Below are 21,507 nucleotides of genomic sequence, written 5' to 3' on the forward strand. Positions count from 1 at the left end.
TTGCCTTTTATATCCCTTGCTAGGTGTAACTCATTTATGCCTTGGCCTTTTCAATTCTGTCCCTACATGCAAGTGATTTTTTTAATACTCATCCTTAGCAATCTGTCCATGTTTCCACTCTCTGTAGGATTCCTTTTTGACTTTCAGATACTTCTCACTATTCCTATCTTCCCTTCTCACCAGGATAGTTTGCTATTGTGTTTTTAATATTGCCTCTTTGAGAAACTGCCAGCTCTTCTGAACTTCTTTGTTCCTTATATTTGCTTCCCGGGGACCTTACCTACCAGTTCTGTAGTTTGTTCAAGTCTGTGGGGTTGTGGTTTTTTGGGGTTTTTTTTAAGTTAATCATACTTATTCTGCTGCTCCCATTCCTTCCTTTTCTTAGAATCATGAAACCTATAATTTCATGATCACTTTCACCCACATTGCCTTCCACCTTCAGATTCACAACCAATTTCTCCCTGTTAGTCAGAATCAAGTCTAAAATGGCTGCTCCCGGCTCACTTCCCCTACCTTCTGAAACAAGAAGTTGTCCCAGTTATGTTCCAAGAACTTAACAGAGATTTTGTGTGTTGCTGTACTTCTTTTCCAACAGATATCTTCATAGTTAAAGTCCCCCATTACTGCCAGGCCTTGTTTTTTGGCTATTTCTGTTATTTATTCTGTTATACCTAAATGGAGCAGACATCTTACATCATCTGAACACTCTGCTGAGTTCTTTACAGAAAGGAAATTTAAAAGTACTGTGACAAAGCTCTGTCCTTGCCTCCATGGGTCCTGCGTTTCCTGGCAGATTTCGCTAGCCTCAGAGGCTCACTGTGACCCTGCACGTAACCCTTCTCTCTCCAGAGACATGGGTCACAGGCTACTGAGCCATTTTCATCATAAGCCAGCGAGGGAGGTGAGAAGTTATCCTTCCTTGCACAGTCTCTGTTGTCTCCCAGTCTCGGTGATTAATCAGGGGGCAAAGGTGGGGGGGGGAGCCCAGGCCCACCCTCTACTCCGGGCTCCAGCCCAGGGACCCTAATAGTATCAGCTATGGTAGCTGACCTTTTAGAAACATGACATGTACAATTCCCTGGGCTAGTTCCCCCAAAGCAGCCCTCACTTCCTCAAGCTCCACTTCACTCTTACCTCAGGGCCTCCTTCCTTGTGCCTGATATGGTGCGTACTACTCAGCCTCTCCAAAAGCGCAACTTCCTCCCACAGCTCCTGACATGCACACCCACCTGACTAACTGGGAGGTTTTTAACTAGTTTCAGCCAGCCCCTGATTGGCTTCAGGTGTCCCAATCAACCTAGCCTTCTCCCTGCCTTCTGGAAAGTTCTTAATTGGCCCCAGGTGTCTTAACTGACCTGGAGCAGCTGCCATTTCACTTATCCTGGTACCAGGGATTTGTTTAGCCTGGAGCTAATATATCTATCTCCCACTACTTTTCTATAGCCATCTGGCCTTGCCCCGTTACATATCCCCCCGCCCCTCTGCTCAACACCATAGAGTTGGGCAACTTGGGACACCAGGCAGTATGCTCATGACAGACCATCAGCGTTGCCATGGCGGCATCCAGCCCTGTGCCATATGTGGAACTGGAATGGTTGGAGGGATAAGAACCACCTGGTGACCCTTGCATTCTTTTCCTTATTCCGCTGCATCCACTGGAGGGGTGCATGCTCCATCACAAGAGTAAATCGCCAGCCTAAGAGCTAATAACGCAGTGTCTCCATAGCCCATTTGACAGCAAGGCATTCTCTCTCGACTACTGCGTATTTCTGTTCTCTTGGGAGAAGCTTTTTGCTTAGGTAGAGGATCGGGTGTTCCTCTTCTCCCCCTATTTGCGACAGAACTGCTCCCAACCCCACCTCGGAAGCGTCTGTTTGTAAAATAAATTCCCTGTTAAAGTCCAGGGCTATGAGTATGGGGTCATTACAGAGGGCCGTCCGAAGGTCTGTAAATGCCCCCTCTGCTGCGTCGGTCCACTTTACCATGTCTGGACCTTGGGCCTTCACCAGGTCCATTAGGGGACTTGCCCTAGTGGCGAAGTGGGGAATAAAACTTCAATAGTAGCCTACCATGCCTAGGAACGCACGGACCTGCTTCTTTCGGGTCGGCCGGGGCCAGTTTTGAATTGCCTCTAGCTTATTCATTTGGGGCTTCACTATGCCCCTTCCCACAATATATCCCAGGTACCTAGCCTCTGCTAGCCCTCATCCTCAAAGGAAATCTGCACAACACTTTCAAAAGGTGAGCCTGGGAACTTAAATTCATTACTCTGATAGACACTAAAAATTACGATTTATGACTTATTACAAAAATCTGTAGCCCACTAATCCCCTCTTTTTGTTCTATGAATGAAGATGTCACTTTGCCTTAAATGGTCCCTTACAATATGGGACATGTTTGGAAAAAAATAAGAATTTGCCTAACTTTCCTATTCCTATTTCCTATTCAAAAAAAATAAAGGTTATCTTAACAAATAATTTAGGATGATTCACATATGCGAGGTGAATGAGGGTGTTTTAGTGTCACCCTGAAATATAACCAAGGCTGGTGAGAGCCAGAGTGTAACCCAGCTGTGGCTGGCAGGCTGCAGAGTGTGCCTTGAATGCTGGATAGCAGATTCTGAGCAGCCCAGGTGGGAGCTACTTCAGCAAGGCATTAAGGAACCAAAGGTCGCAGGGCAGGGGTGACAGAGCTGCTCATTAGTCTGGATTATACAACAGTATGTCTCACACACACACACACACACACACACACACACACACTTTTTAAAATCTTCAGAAAACTAAATTATTATCAATAGTTCTGCCCTTTAAAACAACATCTTGGATGTCAAAGGAACTGGCAGAAATCAAAGAAAAGAGAAAAAAAGCCCCCACTTCCAGAACATTTTACTTCAAGAGACTGATTTTCGGGAGAGTGGGGAATTAGTTTCTGCACATTTGTTTCTTTAGCAGAACCAACAAAAAAGGGGAGGGGCCGTAATACTGTATTTGCTAAACACATGTCCTTTCAGATTAAAGACCAATTGAAGGAAGAGGAGGAACACTTAATTTTCACAAAGGGCACAATGGCAGGGTTCTGAACAACAGTGGGCTCAGTGTATGCTCCCAATGGAGATATAAATGTTGACAGCCTGATGACTTATCTGCCAGACATAAAGGAAAGAAACATTTTAACACACTTTTAAAAAAGGTCTGGGCTCAGAAATCCCCAAGCCTGCCTTTCCAGCCACTGCAGTACTCAAGGATCTCTGTTTCTCAGGGCTCCTTCTCAGGGTCAAGCTCCCCACGGCTTCTCTCATCTTCCGATCACTTTCTCATGGCTTACTTCCCCTACTGGCTATAACACACACAGACTCAGCTGCCATCAAACAAATCTCCTACCCCTGCATTTGCAACCAGACTTCAAAAAAACTGCTCAGGCGGCATGGCTAAGCTTCTCATCTGCCTTTCCATGTGGCCTGTTGTTTCAAGTGGTGGTTCCTATTGTTTCTGCTACCACTATACAAAAGGACATTTAACTGGTCATCCTATTTAGCCTGAATGAAAGCTTGTTAGCAGATCCATCAGTTTTAACTACATATTGCCAGTGTTCTAATAGTGTTTCAAGTTAATTGAGAAGCATTTATGACTTTAAATCTTACGATGCCTTTTTCATAGAATCATAGAATATAAGGGTTGGAAGGGACCTCAGGAGGTCATCTAGTCCAACTCCCTGCTCAAAGCAGGACCGATCCCCGACTAAATCATCCCAGCCAGGGCTTTGTCAAGCCTGACCTTAAAAACTTATAGGGAAGGAGATTCCACCACCTCCCTAGGTAACGCATTCCAGTGTTTCACCACCCTCCTAGTGAAAAAGTTTTTCCTAATATCCAACCTAAATCTCCCCCACTGCAACTGGAGACCATTACTCCTTGTTCTGTCATCTGCTACCACTGAGAACAGTTCAGAGCCATCCTCTTTGGAACCCCCTTTCAGGTAGTTGAAAGCAGCTATCAAATCCCCCCTCATTCTTCTCTTCTGAAGACTAAACATCCCCAGTTCCCTCAGCCTCTCCTCATAAGTCATGTGTTCCAGTCCCCTAATCATTTTTGTTGCCCTCCGCTGGACTCTTTCCAATTTTTCCACATCCTTCTTGTAGTGTGGGGCCCAAAACTGGACACAGTACTCCAAATGAGGCCTCACCAATGTCGAATAGAGGGGAATGATCACGTCCCTCGATCTGCTGGCAATGCCCCTACTTATACATCCCAAAATGCCATTAGCCTTCTTGGCAACAAGGGTACACTGTTGACTCATATCCAGCTTCTCGTCCACTGTAACCCCTAGGTCCTTTTCTGCAGAACTGCTGCCTAGCCATTCGGTCCCTAGTCTGTAGCGGTGCATTGGATTCTTCCGTCTTAAGTGCAGGACTCTGCACTTGTCCTTGTTGAACCTCATCAGATTTCTTTTGGCCCAATCCTCCAATTTGTCTAGGTTCCTCTGTATCCTATCCCTACCCTCCAGCGCATCTACCACTCCTCCCACTTTAGTGTCTTCCGCAAACTTGCTGAGGGTCAATCCACACCATCCTCCAGATCATTTATGAAGATATTGAACAAAACCGGCCCCAGGACCGACTCCTGGGGCACTCCACTTGATACCGGCTGCCAACTAGACATGGAGCCATTGATCACTACCCGTTGAGCCTGACAATCTAGCCAGCTTTCTATCCACCTTATAGTCCATTCATCCAGCCCATACTTCTTTAACTTGCTGGCAAGAATACTGTGGGAGACCGTGTCAAAAGCTTTGCTAAAGTCAAGGAACAACACGTCCACTGCTTTCCCTTCATCCACAGAGCCAGTTATCTTGTCATAGAAGGCAATTAGATTAGTCAGGCATGACTTGCCCTTGGTGAATCCATGCTGACTGTTCCCGATCACTTTCCTCTCCTCCTAGTGCTTCAGAATTGATTCCTTGAGGACCTGCTCCATGATTTTTCCAGGGACTGAGGTGAGGCTGACTGGCCTGTAGTTCCCAGGATCCTCCTTCTTCCCTTTTTTAAAGATGGGCACTACATTAGCCTTTTTCCAGTCATCCAGGACCTCCCCCAATCGCCATGAGTTTTCAAAGATAATGGCCAATGGCTCTGCAATCACATCCGCCAACTCCTTTAGCACTCTCGGCCCCATGGACTTGTGCTCGTCCAGCTTTTCTAAAGCTCGTCCAGCTTTTCTCAAGGAGTAATGGTCTCAAGTAATTGGTCCTGCTCTGGGCAGGGGGTTGGACTAGATGGCCTCCAGAGGTCCCTTCCAACTCTGTTATTCTATGATTCTATGAATCTCTCACCACACCTCATCCCAGACCCTCTAGCTGGGGTGGTTCTCTTCCCCGTTTCTTTGCCAGGTGTGGTTCCTTGCCTGGCACCATCAGTGGGCTCACCCCAACATCATTCCCCAGCCTTCAGCCCTCACTGGTTGCAGCTGTCCAGCTCAGATATATGATGTCCACCTTCAGCCCTTGCCAGCCATGGCTCTCTGGCCTCGGGAAGTTTGCAGGTGAACCCCCAACTAACTGCCTTCTGACTTCAGCTTTCACCAGCCTTCTCTGTCTCCACTGCTCAACCAGGAAATGCTCACCATCCCCTCCATCAGGGTCATCCCCTCCCTGAAGCTTTCAGCCCAATTCTGCTCTGCTTCTGGGTTCTGGACTCTCACTGATAACTTCTAGGGGCAGTCCCCACACCTCATTACACCAAACTAGGGCACATCTGGATTGGAACAGGAGATATCGGCCCTATTCCATGTAAGGGGCCAGCTATAAGCACCGAGGCAAGAATCTCACATGATTTACATATGGATAAAACTTCTCTCCCCCTCCCAACCTAGCTAAAAAAAACCCCCAAATGCTGCCAAACAGAGTAATACTCTGCTTTCATATCATGTAAAGTGGCCCATTATAGACAGTGAGTAAATCAAGGTCAAGAGATGGTGAAGAAACTACAGGCATTAAACTAACTAGAAATAACCTGCTGTGAACCCAGAAAACAGAAGGATGTATATATATGTGGGTCAAATCTCTTCATTCCCCAAAGAAGTCCAATTCACATTTTTTCATCCCAAATTATAAGGTGCACATTTCTTTCCCATATGAATCAAACATACCATAGATAATTTGTTTTGGTCCTTCAATATGTCTTTCACCCTGAATTAAAAGCTCGACATTTATCTACCCTAGGAATCAGATATGTACATCTCTCTGTACATGAATAATCTGTCCTGTTCTTCCCATGTCATGCCTCATGTTCTACTATAAGTCCTGAAAGACGTGGAATGAAAGGTATTAAATATAACGAAAGAATGTTGCTTTCTTTCTAAACTATTGTTGCACTACAGAAGTGGTAGAAATGAAGGAGAAAGGAATATTGAAAGAGATAAGCACCTAATCAGAAATTCCTTAAAGGGGGAAATTTCAGTTGAGAATCTAGGCTAATAATGAAATACAATCTGTGAAACGAATGAAATATAAAAAAAAAGGCTAATGTAGTGCCAATCTTTAAAAAAGGGAAGAAGGAGGATCCTGGGAACTACAGGCCAGTCAGCCTCACCTCAGTCCCTGGAAAAATCATGGAGCAGGTCCTCAAAGAATCAATCCTGAAGCACTTACATGAGAGGAAAGTGATCAGGAACAGTCAGCATCGGTTCACCAAGGGAAGGTCATGCCTGACTAATCTAATCGCCTTTTATGATGAGATTACTGGTTCTGTGGATGAAGGGAAAGCAGTGGATGTATTGTTTCTTGACTTTAGCAAAGCTTTTGACACGGTCTCCCACAGTATTCTTGTCAGCAAGTTAAGGAAGTATGGGCTGGATGAATGCACTATAAGGTGGGTAGAAAGCTGGCTAGATTGTCGGGCTCAACGGGTAGTGATCAATGGCTCCATGTCTAGTTGGCAGCCGGTGTCAAGTGGTGTGCCCCAGGGGTCGGTCCTGGGGCCGGTTTTGTTCAATATCTTCATAAATGATCTGGAGGATGGTGTGGATTGCACTCTCAGCAAATTTGCGGATGATACTAAACTGGGAGGAGTGGTAGATACGCTGGAGGGGAGGGATAGGATACAGAAGGACCTAGACAAATTGGAGGATTGGGCCAAAAGAAATCTGATGAGGTTCAATAAGGATAAGTGCAGGGTCCTGCACTTAGGATGGAAGAATCCAATGCACCGCTACAGACTAAGGACCGAATGGCTGGGCAGCAGTTCTGCAGAAAAGGACCTGGGGGTGACAGTGGACGAGAAGCTGGATATGAGTCAACAGTGTGCCCTTGTTGCCAAGAAGGCCAATGGCATTTTGGGGTGTATAAGTAGGGGCATAGCGAGCAGATCGAGGGACGTGATCGTTCCCCTCTATTCGACACTGGTGAGGCCTCATCTGGAGTACTGTGTCCAGTTTTGGGCCCCACACTACAAGAAGGATGTGGATAAATTGGAGAGAGTCCAGCGAAGGGCAACAAAAATGATTAGGGGTCTAGAGCACATGACTTATGAAGAGAGGCTGAGGGAGCTGGGATTGTTTAGTCTGCGGAAGAGAAGAATGAGGGGGGATTTGATAGCTGCTTTCAACTACCTGAAAGGGGGTTCCAAAGAGGATGGCTCTAGACTGTTCTCAATGGTAGCAGATGACAGAACGAGGAGTAATGGTCTCAAGTTGCAATGGGGGAGGTTTAGATTGGATATTAGGAAAAACTTTTTCACTAAGAGGGTGGTGAAACACTGGAATGCGTTACCTAGGGAGGTGGTAGAATCTCCTTCCTTAGAGGTTTTTAAGGTCAGGCTTGACAAAGCCCTGGCTGGGATGATTTAACTGGGACTTGGTCCTGCTTCGAGCATGGGGTTGGACTAGATGACCTTCTGGGGTCCCTTCCAACCCTGATATTCTATGATTCTATAAGATCCTTCTGACTAAGAAAAGCTTCTGAGAGATTTGTTGTACATTGACACCACCTACTGGAGATCCACACTTGCCCATTCTCTCTGAGCACGGACAGGTCAAGCATCCAATAGAAAATCAGAGAGTAGCCCTGGCCAATGAGCCATGAAATCAAGGTATATAAGACTGAGGTCACTGTGTGGGACCCCAGAGTTGCTGAACCATTGTAGAAGATACAGGACATTTGACTAGCCCCAAAGACTGAGAAGAAGAAGCGGTGAGATTTAATTTCAGAGATTGTATTTCTCTTTGTGTTCTTTAATTATATATTATGATACAGCATGGCCAGAGGGCAGCAGAAGAGTGTTTTTTTTTAAAGCAAACAAGAGTTTTATTTGTATAACACTTACAAAGAATCACCAAAAAAGATAAAGCAAAACTATGCAACAAAAAAAAAAGCAAACGCAAGGTATAACACAGCAGCCTTCAGGAGGGAGAAGTGTTCAGGCTAGCCTGGGCCCAGAGCGGGGGGGCTTCCTTGAAACTCGTGGTCTTCCACCCTCCTGAGTTACCTGGTGGCCTAGAGCAGGGGGGCTTCCTCGACACTCATGGTCTTCCACCCCATTGAGTTACCTAGTGCCATGCCCAGTGTCACCGATTATTCCTCTCCTGAGAATGCCCGACAAGATGGGCACGGCTGCGGGGTGGGCAGTTTGGGGATGGGGGGGCGTACACCCACGTGTGATAGGACTCCTCCTAGGTGACAGTGATGATGGTATCCACAGCGGCAACGGCTGGGGCTGGGGTCTCTCGCTCTTCCCCTCAATCAAAGGGTCAGACGGAGGGAACCAGACAGGGTCACTGAGCAGAGAATCTCGGACAGCGCCCACCGCTCCTCGAAGACGTCAAGGGAGTCGGTGGACGCCGCTCAGAGGAACTCCGCCCGGGTACGTGAATGTACTAAGGATCGGAAAACGGCCCTACAGTAGCAGAAGAGTGTTTATTTTTGAAGCAGAAAAGAGTTTTATTTGTGTAACACTTACAAGGAATCACCAAAAAAGGATAAAGCAAAACTATGGAACAAAAAAAAAGCAAACACAAGGTATAACACAGCAGCCTTCAGGAGGGAGAAGTATTCAGGCTAGCCTGGGCCCAGAGCGGGGGGGCTTCCTCGACACTCGTGGTCTTCCACCCTCCTGAGTTACCTGGTGGCCTAGAGCAGGGGGGCTTCCTCGACACTCATGGTCTTCCACCCCCTTGAGTTACCTAGTGCCACGCCCAGTGTCACCGATTATCCCTCTCCTGAGAGTGCCCGACAAGATGGGCATGGCTGCGGGGTGGGCAGTTTGGGGGTGGGGGGGACGTACACCACATGTGATAGGACCCCTCCTAGGTGACAGTAATGATGGTATCCACAGTGGCAACGGCTGGGGCTGGGGTCTCTCACTCTTCCCTTCAATCAAAGGGTCAGACGGAGGGAACCGGATGGGGTCACTGAGCAGAGAACCTCGGACAGCGCCCACCGCTCCTCGAAGGCGTCAAGGGAGTCGGTGGACGCCGCCCAGAGGAACTCCGCCCGGGTACGTGAATGTATTTTTTTTTAAAGCAGAAAAGAATTTTATTTGTGTAACACTTACAAAGAATCACCAAAGAGGATAAAGCAAAACTATGCAACAAAACAAAAGCAAACAGAAGGTATGACACAGCAGCCTTCAGGAGGGAGAAGTGTTCAGGCTAGCCTGGGCCCAGAGCGGGGGGGCTTCCTCGACACTCGTGGTCTTCCACCCTCCTGAGTTACCTGGTGGCCTAGAGCGGGGGGGCTTCCTCGACACTCGTGGTGTTCCACCCCCTCGAGTTACCTAGTGCCAAGCCCAGTGTCACCGATTATTCCTCTCCTGAGAGTGCCCAACAAGATGGGCACGGCTGCAGGGTGGGCGATTTGGGGTGGGGGGGAATTACACCCAGGTGTTATAGGACCCCTCCTAGGTGACAGTGATGATGGTATCCACAGAGGCGACGGCTGGGGCTGGGGTCTCTCGCTCTTCCCCTCAATCAAAGGGTCAGACGGAGGGAACCGGACGGGGTCACCGAGCAGAGAACCCCGGACAGCGCCCACCGCTCTTCGAAGGTGTCAAGGAAGTCAGTGGACGCCGCCCAGAGGAACTCCGCCCGGATATGTGAATGTACTAAGGATCAGAAAACAGCCCTACAGTAGCAGAAAAGTGTTAGAAGGGAGCCTTATTCCCTGTAGAGGGAAGAAAGTTTGCTATAGATTAATTAAAGCACCTGAAGCCAATTAGAGCACCTGAAGCCAGTCACCTGATAAAAACCCCCTGCTTCAATCAGACAAAGGGAGGAGTTGAAGCAGAGTGGATTGGTGTGGGAGCAGAGAGCAGTTTGGAGGAAAGCAGAGGAGAGTTTGGAGAAGTGCTGCAGTGGGCTCAGAAGACCAAGACCCTAGGTAAAGGGACACCTGGTTTGTGCAGAGGGAGGGCAGGAAGCCCCACAAGCTGAAGGGCAGAAAAGGGAAGTAGCCCAAGGGAAGGAACCGCTAGTTCAAGTGGTTTACCGCTATCCCTAGGGCCCCTGGGCTGGGACCTGGAGTAGAGGGCGGGCCTGGGTCCCTCCCTCTCCACTCCCCTCCTCTAGGACACTAGTGGGGCAGTTAATACCCCAGTTCAGGGGCAAGAAACGGTGCCCTGAATCCCCCCCCCAAGAAGAGAGAGCGCGAGACCCATCATAGTAGTGCTGGCAATTTGCCACACGTGGTGTCAGAAGTGGGATATACACGCTGGGGACTTAAACCAGGGTTAGCCGAAACCCTGCCATCCCTAAGATGGATGGCGTGGTCAGGGCCCTAATAAAAGCCGCTGCAGCCCAGCAGGAGGCTACCCGGGTCCAAGGAACCACCCAACAGGAGGCGACTTGGATGCAGCAGGAGACTAATCATCTGTTGATGAGTCAGGCTGCCTGGGACCGAGCCCTGCTGCAAGAGCTGGTGAACCAGCTGAAGGCTCTTATGGAGCTGAACCGCAACTGCGACGGGACCCAGACCATATGGGCCAGCCACTGCCAGAAAATGACACGGGAGGATGATGTGGAGGCATACCTCCTGGCTTTTGAAAGAGCAGCCCTGCGGGAGGCCTGGCCCCAAGATCAGTGGTCTAGTATCCTTGCCCCGTTCCTGTGTGGGGAGGCCCAGAAGGTCTACTACGATATGGCCGCGGAGACTGCAGCAGATTATCCCCAGCTGAAGGCAGAGATCCTGGCCAGAACCGGAGTAACCATGGCATTACGAGCCCAGAGGTTCCATGAGTGGCAGTATACGGAGGACAAGACACCCTGATTGCAATTGTTTGACCTGATCCACCTGACCCAGAAATGGCTGCGCCCTGAGGCCCTCAGCTCTGAGAAGATGATGGAGCTCCTGGTACTGGACCGGTATATGAGGGGGCTACCACCAGGCCTCCGGGCTTGGGTTGGCCAGAATGACCCTCCACCTATGATGAGTTGGTCTCCCTCGTGGAAAGACAGCTGGCAGCCCATGAACTGTTCCAGACCCCAGGGAGTGAGACACAGCAAACCAGGAAGCCAGTCCCAAACCCAAAGCCCCGGACTGTCGAGAACTACAGAAGAACCATAACTGGGAGGAAAGACACTGATACCAAGAAGGGACCTGGGGGGTTGGGAAGAGAGGGCTGGGGGGGCCGGCCAAATAGCCCCAGGCAGAGGGCAGCAGCCGCAATAAGGGGGCAGTGTTATGAGTGTGGGGAATTGGGGCATATGCCCAATGCCCCAACAGGGAAGAGCCTATGCTATGTAATCTGGGGGATCACGGGGAGCAATGTGGTCTAATCGGCCTGGTAGGGGTCGCAATGACCTTGCATGGATATACAAGATCAGTAAAAATGAATGGTATTGAGACCATAGCATTAGTAGATTCCGGGAGTGCTGTCACGCTGGTCTCGGGGAAGTTGGTGGGGCAAGACCAACTAACCCGGGCCAAAAACACAGGGGTAACATGCGTTCATGGCACCGTAAATTTCTACCCCACAATCCCGGTACGGATTGAGATCCAGGGGAATACTACCAGGGTGACTGCAGGGGTGGCCCCCAGGCTCCCCTACCCTGTCTTAATTGGTAGGGACTTCCCTGGGTTTGAGAGCTTACTCCCCGCAATAGAGCCAGGGGAGGGTAGCAACCCCTGGGCTGGGATGGCGGCACCTACAGATAACCTCACCACAATGTTTGCCGAATTTGCCCCAGAGTTATTCTCATCCCCTGGAAAACCCCGAAAGTCTAGGCAGGAAAGGAGGGCAGATAAAAGATTAGGGACCAGGATTCTAGCAGAGAACCAGAAAACCTCCCTTGTTGGTAGGCGAACCCATTCAGGAGGCCAGGAGATAATTCAGGCCAGTGAGGACTCGGAGGCGGTTCCTAGCCCAAGTAGGGGCCACCCAGGGGGTGGAGTAGAAACAGGCCCCCTGGAATTAGGTCAGATCAGTACTGCACATGAGAATTTCGGGCAGGACCAAGCCAATGACCTGCTATATGCGAATGTGAGGGAGGAGGTAGTGGAAGAAAATGGCATACCCATGGAAGGAAAGACCAAAGGGCCAAGGCCATATTATGTGCTCAAATGCGATCTGTTGTACAGGATAGCGCAAATACGAGGGGAAGAACTAGAACAACTCTTAGTCCCACGGAGATACACAAGGGCAGTACTAGAGTTAGCTCACAGTCATCTATTTGGGGGACATCTAGGAGTAGACAAGACACTGGATAGAGTCCTAAGAAGGTTTTATTGGCCAGGAATATGTGCAGAGGTCCAGCACTATTGTGCCTCCTGCCCTGAATGCCAGTTGCATAGCCCGTGACCTCAATTGTGGTCCCCATTAGTACCTTTGCCTAATGTTGAAGTCGTGGACATAGTGGGCCTACTGGAAAGATCGGCATGGGGCCACCGAAACATACTAGTCATCCTTGACTATGCCATGCGGTATCCAGAAGCCATTCCTTGAAGAAACCGCATATCCAAGGCAATAGCAAAAGAATTATTCCAGGTTTTTTCCAGAGTGGGCATCCCTAAGGAGATCCTGACAGACCAAGGAACCCCTTTCATGTCAAAATTAATGAAAGACTTATGTACCCTACTCTGCATCCAGGCCATACGGACCTTAGTCTACCATCCACAAACAGATGGACTGGTCCAGCGGTTTAACTGTACCCTTAAAAGTATGATCCGGAAGGTGGTAGCACAGGACAGAAAAGACTGGGATACCCTTCTACTGTATCTAATGTTTGCTATACGGGAAGTCCCCCGGGCGTCCACTGGTTTCTCTCCCTTTGAACTACTATACGGACGCCACCCATGCGGAATATTAGATATTGCCAAGGAAGATTTGGGAAGAACTACCCAACCCAGGAAAGAATGTCAGTGAGCACATGACACAGATGAGAGAGCGAATAACTCAAGTAACCCCTATAGTACGAGAACATTTGGAAAAAGCACAAGAGGCCCAGCAGACATATTACAACTATTGGGCGAAAGTACAGAGATTTCAGCCGGGAGAACGGGTGATGATGCTACTCCTAGCCAGTTGGCATGGACCATATGAGATTGTGGAAGCCATTGGGGAGGTGGACTATAAGGTCAGACAACCAGACCACCGAAGGCCAGAGCAAATCTACCACATCAACTTACTGAAGCCCTGGCTTGACCGAGAGACGTGCTTGATCATTCGGGGAGCTCCACCCCAGACAGATGACCCACGGGAGCAAGTGAAGATATCTCCTGAGTTAACTCTAGAACAATGAACAGAGGTCATTGATATGATCCAACGGAACCAGGACGTGTTCTGTTCACAGCCGGGCCATACGACACTGGTCCAACATCATATTGTCACCAGGCCTGGAGTAAGGGTGACGATAAGACCGTACTGAATACTGGAAGCTAAAAGGGAAGAAATTAGGACAGAAGTGAAGAAGATGCTGGAACTCGGGGTTATTGAAGAATCCCACAGCCAGTGGTCCAGCCCTATCGTCCTAGTCCCCAAGCCTGACGGCACCCTGAGGTTTTGCAACGACTTCCAGAAGTTGAATGAAGTATCCCAATTCTATTCCTATCCGATACCACGCATTGACGAGCTAGTTGATCAGTTAGGTAAGTCCCGATACCTAACCACTCTGGACCTGACCAAAGCATATTGGCAAATTCCCCTGGCCAAGAATGCCAAGGGAAAGACTGCCTTCTCTACACCAGATGGCCTGTTCCAATACACCGTCCTTCCTTTCGTACTCCATGGAGGCCCTGCAACATTCCAACAACTTATGGACAAATTGCTGTGACCCCATGCCAAGTATGCCACCGCCTATCTAGATGACATAGTCATCCATAGCCCTGACTGGGAAACGCACCTAGGAAAAGTAGAAGCGGTGCTAGATGCCCTGCGGAAGGCCGGTCTCACTGCCAACCCTCTCAAGTGTGTAATAGAACTAGCTGAGGTCAGATACCTCGGGTATGTAGGAGGGAGAGGTTTGGTGAAACCCCAGTGGAACAAAGTGGAGGCAATACAAGGTTGGCCTTGACCAGTCCGCAAAAAGCAGTTCAGAGCATTTCTAGGGATAGTAGGATACTATCGGAGATTCATCCCTCATTTCGCCACAAGAGCAGGGCCATTGATGGATCTGATAAAGGCTCGGGGCCCCAAGATAGTAAAGTGGACTGATGAGGCAGAAGGAGCATTTGCAGATTTAAGGACAGCCCTTTGCTGCCATCCAGTACTCATAGCCCCAGACTTCGAGAAGGAATTCATCCTACAAACAGGAGGTAGGGCTAGGAGCCGTCCTTTCGCAGATGGTAGGGGAGGAGGAACACCTGATCTTGTACCTCAGCTCGAAACTCCTCCCCAGGGAACAAAAGAATGCCGTCCTTGAAAAGGAATGTCTGGCGGTAAAATGGGCGATGGAGACTCTCCGCTACTACCTACTGGGGCGGCGGTTTACCTCGTGACAGACCACGCCCCACTCCAATGGATGCACAGAAACAAGGAGAAGAACACAAGAGTGACTAGGTGGTTCCTATCCCTGCAGCCCTTCCATTTCCGGGTGCAGCATAGGGCACTGCTGTGTCAGGGCTCTCATGACATTTTGGATTGTATATAACATGATCTCGCCTCATTCTTTCCAATACCCCTGATGTTACATTATATTTTGCACCAATATGGTTCTACGGTGGAGGCACCTGGGATTTTCCCCTGGCCAGTCCTCTAGAATTACTTTGTTGTGCTTGTGACATTGCACTCCATATGCTTTATGAAAATATGCTTGTAAATATGAATATGACATAACTTGAATATGCTTTATGCTAAATATGCCATGTAACATATCTTTGCAAAGGTTATGATCTACTGAATATATTCATCCTATTTGTATGCATGTATCATTTTTATATCGGAAGTTATGAGCGTTGGCTCTATGCTTGTATCTCAGTGTGTTTGATTTCGAGTAGCATCAGTGAAACATTTTGTCAACTTCTTGAGAAAGGACTATTCTGAATAAGTGCCCAGTCAAGAAACACTTAACTGACAATGGGCCTTGGGAGACTCCAATCCACATCTGAGGAGCCTTCCTGGGAACGTTTGAGGTAACATGTGAGCAGTGGCTGTTCTACTTGCACACTGAGTCATGCATGGACATGTGACTTGCCCATTTGACTCCAAACTCCATCTTGCTGCTGTGATTTTGCGCAGAAGAATAAAGGGGTTTCTGCCAACAAGAGAGAGAATATAAAAGGCCCTGGAAGCCCCTCCATTTTGTCTTCAGCTGGCTCAAGAGGCTGCTAGTCAGGAGAACACCCCTGTTTATCACCTGTGATGTAAGCTGGAACTAACAAGGACTGTACAAGGGGAAAGGATTGGGACCAGGCTAGGAAAGAATCCAGTCTGTGAAGCATGCTTATTGGCACATCTTTGAGTGTGAGATATTACCTGTAACTAGATCCTCAGGGCATTAAGTTAGCCTTGCGTATTTTGATTTATTTTACTTAGTAACTTACCTTGTTCTCTCTGTTATTACTTGAAACCACTTAAATCCTACTTTTTATACTTCTTAAAATCACTTTGGTTTCTTAATAAACCCAGAGTAAGTGATTAATACCTTGGGGAGCAAACAGCTGTGCATATCTCTCTATCAGTGTTATAGAGGGCGGACAATTTACTAATTTATCCTGTATAAAGCTTAATACTGAGTAAAACGGATTTATTTGGGGTTTAGGCTCCCAGAAAGACTGAATACTGGGTGCTGGAAAAGTCACTGTTAACTAAGAAGCCCTTAAACTGAGTGAATCTCAGTTTCTATGAACTTCAGGGGGGCGTGGCCCAACCTCTTGGTCTGTCCTGGAGCCAACTGGTGTGTCCAGCCCAGCAAGATGGGAGCAGTAGGAACCCTTTTCTGGCAGGGGGGTTTGTTCTCAGCGGTAACCTAGCACATCTAGTGACAGTCTTGAGGGAATTTCTGTGACCCAACCCATCACAGTGCTGTTGTCAGGCTAGCCATTTTCTGTTTCTTGTCTGAGTTGTCAGACTTTGTTTTGGAAATGTGTCGTATTGGAGGCAAACTCCTCCTGTTGCAGCTCCCTGATTTCCCTATTTATAGATGCCCTTGCAAGTACAGATGCTATAAGAAGTTCCTTTCTGGGCCTTTGTGTCACATTAATGAGTACTTTTGCAAAGTTATAATCATTTTCTGATGTATTGGCTGTAGTAAGTCAGAGCCCTCCCCATCTAGTGTCTCGTGTCTAGCAGTTGGGGATTTTTGCTACAGGCAGTTGCCAATGAGCCGCATGCTACTGTAGGCAGTCCCATCATACCACCCCCTCCATACACTTAGCCAGCTCCTCACGGCTCCCTTTCGAAGGCTGTTCCAGAACTTCACTCCTCTGATGGTTAGAAACCTTCGCCCAATGTCAAGCCTAAACTTGTTGATGGCCAGTTTATAGTCATTTGTTCCTGTGTCCACTTAACCTAAATAATTCCTCTCCCTCCTGCTATTTATCTCTCTGATGTATTTATACAGAGCAATCATATCTCCCCTCAGCCTTCTTTTGCTTAGGCCACACAAGCCAAGCCCCCTGAGTCTCCTCTCATACTGTAGGTTTTCCGTTCCAAGGATCATCCGAGTAGCCCTTCTCTGCACCTGTTCCAGACTGAATTCATGTTTCTTAAACATGGGAGACCAGAATTACACACCGTATTCCAGATGAGGTTTCACCAGTGCCTTGTATAATGGCAATACTGGAAATACCTCACCTGATGCATCCTAGGATTCTATTAGCCTTTTTCTTGGTCACACCACATTGATGGCTCACAGTCACTCTGTGATCAACCAATACACCCAGGTCTCTCTCCTCCTATGTCACTTCCAGCTTATAGCAAAAATTCTTTTTCTTAGTCCCTAAATGCCTGACCTTGCATTTTGCATTATTAAATTTCATCCCATTTCTATTATTACAGGTTACAAGATAATTGAGACCTTCCTGTATGATATTACGGTCCTCCTCCATATTGGCTATACCTGCCAACTTTGTGTCATCTGCAAATTTTATTAGTACACTCTCACTTTTTGTGCCAAGGTCAGTAATAAAAATGTTAAATAAGATTGGTCCCAAGACCAATCCCTGAGGAACAAAGAAAAGCTCCCAGACTGCTTTACTGGGGCACCACAGTATGCGACGGAGGTTAAAGACTATTTAGAAAAGCTGGACATGCACAAGTCCATGGGGACAGTTCTAATGCATCCAAAGGTGCTGAGAGAGTTGGCTGATGTGATTGCAGAGCCATTGGCCATTATCTCTGAAAACTCATGGCAATCAGGGGAGATCCTGGATGATTGTAATAAGGCAAATATAGTGCCCATTTTTTAAAAAAGGGAAGAAGGAGAATCCAGGGAACTACAGACCAGCTTCACCTCAGGTCAGCTTCACCTCACCAGGTCAGCTTCACCTCAGTCCCAGGAAAAATCATGGAGCAGGTCCTCAAGGAATCCATTATGAAACATGTGGAGGAAAGGAAGGTGATCAGGAACAGCTAACATGGATTCACCAAGGGCAAGTTATGCCTGACCAACCTAATTGCCTTCACTGATGAGATAACTGACTCTGTGGATATGGGGAAACTGGTAGACATGATATACCTTGACTTTAGCAAAATTTTGATAGGGTTCCCCATAGTATTCTTGCCAGCAAGTTTAAGAAGTATGGATTGGATGAATGGACTATATGGTGGCTAGTAAGCTGCCTAGCTCACTGGGCTCAATGGGTAGTGATCAACAGTTTGATGTCTAGTTGGCAGCTGGTATCAAGCAGAGTGCCCCAGAGGTCGGTCCTGGGGCCGGTTTTGTTCAACATCTTCATTAATGATCTAGATAATGGGATGGATTGCACCCTCAGCAAGTTCACGGATGACACTAAGCTTGGGGGAGAGGTAGACATGCTGGAGGGTAGGGATAGGGTCCAGAGTGACCTAGACAAATTGGAGGATTGGGCCAAAAGAAATCTGATGAGGTTCAACAAGGACAAGTGCAGAGTCCTGCACACAGGATGGAAGAATCCCAGGCACTGGTACAGGCTGGGGACCGACTGGCTAAGCGGCAGTTCTGCAGAAAAGGACCTGGGGATTACAGTGGATGAGAAGCTGGATATGAGTCAACTGTGTGCCCTTGTTGCCAAGAAGGTCAATGGCATATTAGGCTGTATTAGTAGGAGCACTGCCAGCAGATTGAGGGAAGTGATTATTCCCCTCTATTCGGCACTGGTGAGGCCACATCGGGAGTATAGCGTCCAGTTTTGGTCCCCCCTCACTACAGAAAGAATGTAAACAAATTGGAGAGTGTCCAGTGGAGGGCAACGAAAATGACTAGGGGGCTGGAGCACATGACTTATAAGGAAAGGTTGAGGGAAGTGGTCTTATTCAGAAAAGAGTGAGGAGAGATTTGATAGAAGCCTTCAACTACCTGAAGGGGGGTTCCAAAGAGGATGGAGCTAGGCTGTTCTCAGTGGTGGCAGATGACAGAACAAGGAGCAATGGTCTCAAGTTGCAGTGCATGGTGGGGTCTAGGTTGGATATTAGGAAACACTATTCCACTAGGAGGGTGGTGAAGCACTGGAATGGGTTACATAGGGAGGTGGCAGAATCTCCATCCTTAGAGGTTTTTAAGGCCCAGCTTGACAAAGCCCTGGCTGGGATGATTTAGTTGGGGTTGGCCCTGCTTTGAGCAAGGGGTTGGTCTAGATGAACTCCTTAGGGTTGGAAGAGACCTCATCTTCTATGATTCTATGAACTCCACTAGCAACCTCCCTCCAGCCTGACAGTTCACCTTTCAGTATGACCCACTGTGGTCATCCCTTTAACCAGTTCCTTATCCACCTTTAAATTCTCATATTAAACCCCATCTACTCCAATTTAACTAATAATTTCCCATATGGAACTGTATCAAATGCCTTACTGAAATCCAGGTAGATTAGATCTATTGCATTTATTTTGTCCAAAAAATAAGTTATCTTCTCAATGAAGATCAGGTTAGTCTGGAGGGGATGGCATGATGGGACTGCCTACAATGGCATATGGTCCATTGGAGACTGCTGGTAGCAAAAATCCCCAACTGCTGGACACGAGACACTAGATGGAGAAGGCTCTGAGTTACTACAGAGAATTCTTTCCCAGGTATCTGCCAGGCAGGTCTTGCCCACAAACTCAGGGTCTAACTGATTGCCATATTTGGAGTTTGAAAGGAATTTTGCCCCAGGTCAGATTGGCCAAGATGCTGGGGGGGGTTGCCTTCCTCTGCAGCATGGGGCACAGGTCACTTGCAGGTTTCAATGGTGTAAATGGTGGACTCTCTGTAACTTGAAGTCTTTAAACCATGATTTGAGGACTTCAGTGACTCAGGGGATACTGAGCTGACTCTCAGTCCTGGGTGCCCCGAGAACCATCACAATGGTACAAAGAGAGAGAGAAAAAACATCCCTTGCTCCCCTCCAAAACCCGACCTTTGAATCAGGGAGAAATTAGATCAAACCAGGATACATGAATGGTAAACAAATAGACTTGTACAGACGCTCCCCGACTTACGCAATCGTTCCATTCCAGAAAGCCTTGCGTAACTCAAATTTTGCATAAGTCTGAAACTTATACCCGTACATTACACAAAAATTTCCACGACTCGAAAATTCTATTTCTGGCTTACGGAGCTTTTTTTGTAAGTGTGAATTTGCGTAAGTCGGGTCTTGCGTAACCTGGGAAGTGTTTGACAGGGTTTAGACACCACGGTGACAGGCAACTTAGAAATACCTAAGATTAAAATACCTAAAGTCTTCTCTCCAATCTCCTGAGTCTATCCTGACCTTAAACCACACCCAGCCACACTGCTTAGCTCTGTCTCTCCTGCTGACTTGTTGCTATGGGAATTGGGGTAAATGTCATTGAACTGCTGGGCTGCCATATAAGCCAAACCCACACGTATTCCAGCAAATACTCAGCTGGAGAAACTTGACTTCAATGGAGCTATGACAGTTTACACTAGCTGCGAATCTGCCCCATTGACTGGACAGTTAAACAAATTCCTGAACAGCCATGGTGAAGAGCTGTCCGGGCTGCAGCCTTTCTGGGATAACAGCAGTAAAAAGGGGAGTTTTTTAAAAAAAGGAAGGAACAATTTCTTACTTTAGCGTCTTTAAATTAGAGTTTGAAGCCTTCAGTGCTTGGCAGAGCAGGTAAATAGGAGAATGATGTAGCTCATCCTGATGATGTGCCCTGAAAAGAGAGAATAGACACTTTCTATGTTGTTCTCTGGAGACAAATTTTAATTCTATTTCCTGAATACTAAAATAGGCTCTTATATGGTATGATCATGCACTGCACAGGAGTTATTCTGCCATTTCAATTCATTACATTCACACTTATATCCTCCAAACCAAAAATATATCAAGTACGCTAAGATACATAGATATACATTTAAATACACAGAGTCAAACAGAATAGGTTCTGCTAAGTGTAACCTATTCATTTTTTGAACTTGTGGTACTCTGAGCATTCACATGCAGTTCTAAAAACTCACACCAATGGGAATGTCTCCAGTGGTTTTACGCTCTTGTGTTGGTCAGTTGTTTTCAAATCAGTTCTGGAGATACACTAGGAATGATTGTGTTTCTCTAACTAAGAGAGTTGATTTTAATTTACCCAAAAAGAGGAGTATTTGCTTACAATTTTAAGTATGATGACTCTCACTCAGCAATGTGTAATTGGTGTTGCATTTTGTGAAATCACATCACCATAACTAAGCGGAAATGGTGGCTTATTAGCTCCTGACACCAAAGAGAGTAACAGGGCAAGTTAATTTTAAGGCAGCATCTGTATAAGAAATAGTGCTGGATTATCATCATAATGGCAAATCCCAAACAGGCATAGCCTCCTTGCAGATCAAGCACCACCCGGATCAATCTCTACCTAGGACCTTATGATGGTCTGGCTGGATTCTCAATCTATGTACATTATTGGCATCCTTATTGCACCACCAAAGTTTCTAGCGCCCAGTGGTCACAT

General features: G+C 47.4%; 1 protein-coding gene across 1 annotated transcript in view; it reads right to left on the bottom strand.

Moving 5' to 3' along the window:
- LOC141989733 (NACHT, LRR and PYD domains-containing protein 3-like) overlaps positions 1–21,507 on the bottom strand; it is a 137,247-nt gene that overhangs the window by 78,931 nt on the left and 36,809 nt on the right. The window contains exon 5 of the mRNA XM_074956658.1: positions 20,629–20,718. Coding sequence (XP_074812759.1) covers positions 20,629–20,718 — 90 coding nt within the window. The remainder of the gene's footprint in view (positions 1–20,628; positions 20,719–21,507) is intronic.

This window comes from Natator depressus, chromosome 6, assembly GCF_965152275.1.
Source record: "Natator depressus isolate rNatDep1 chromosome 6, rNatDep2.hap1, whole genome shotgun sequence".
NCBI classification, from domain to species: Eukaryota; Metazoa; Chordata; order Testudines; family Cheloniidae; genus Natator; species Natator depressus.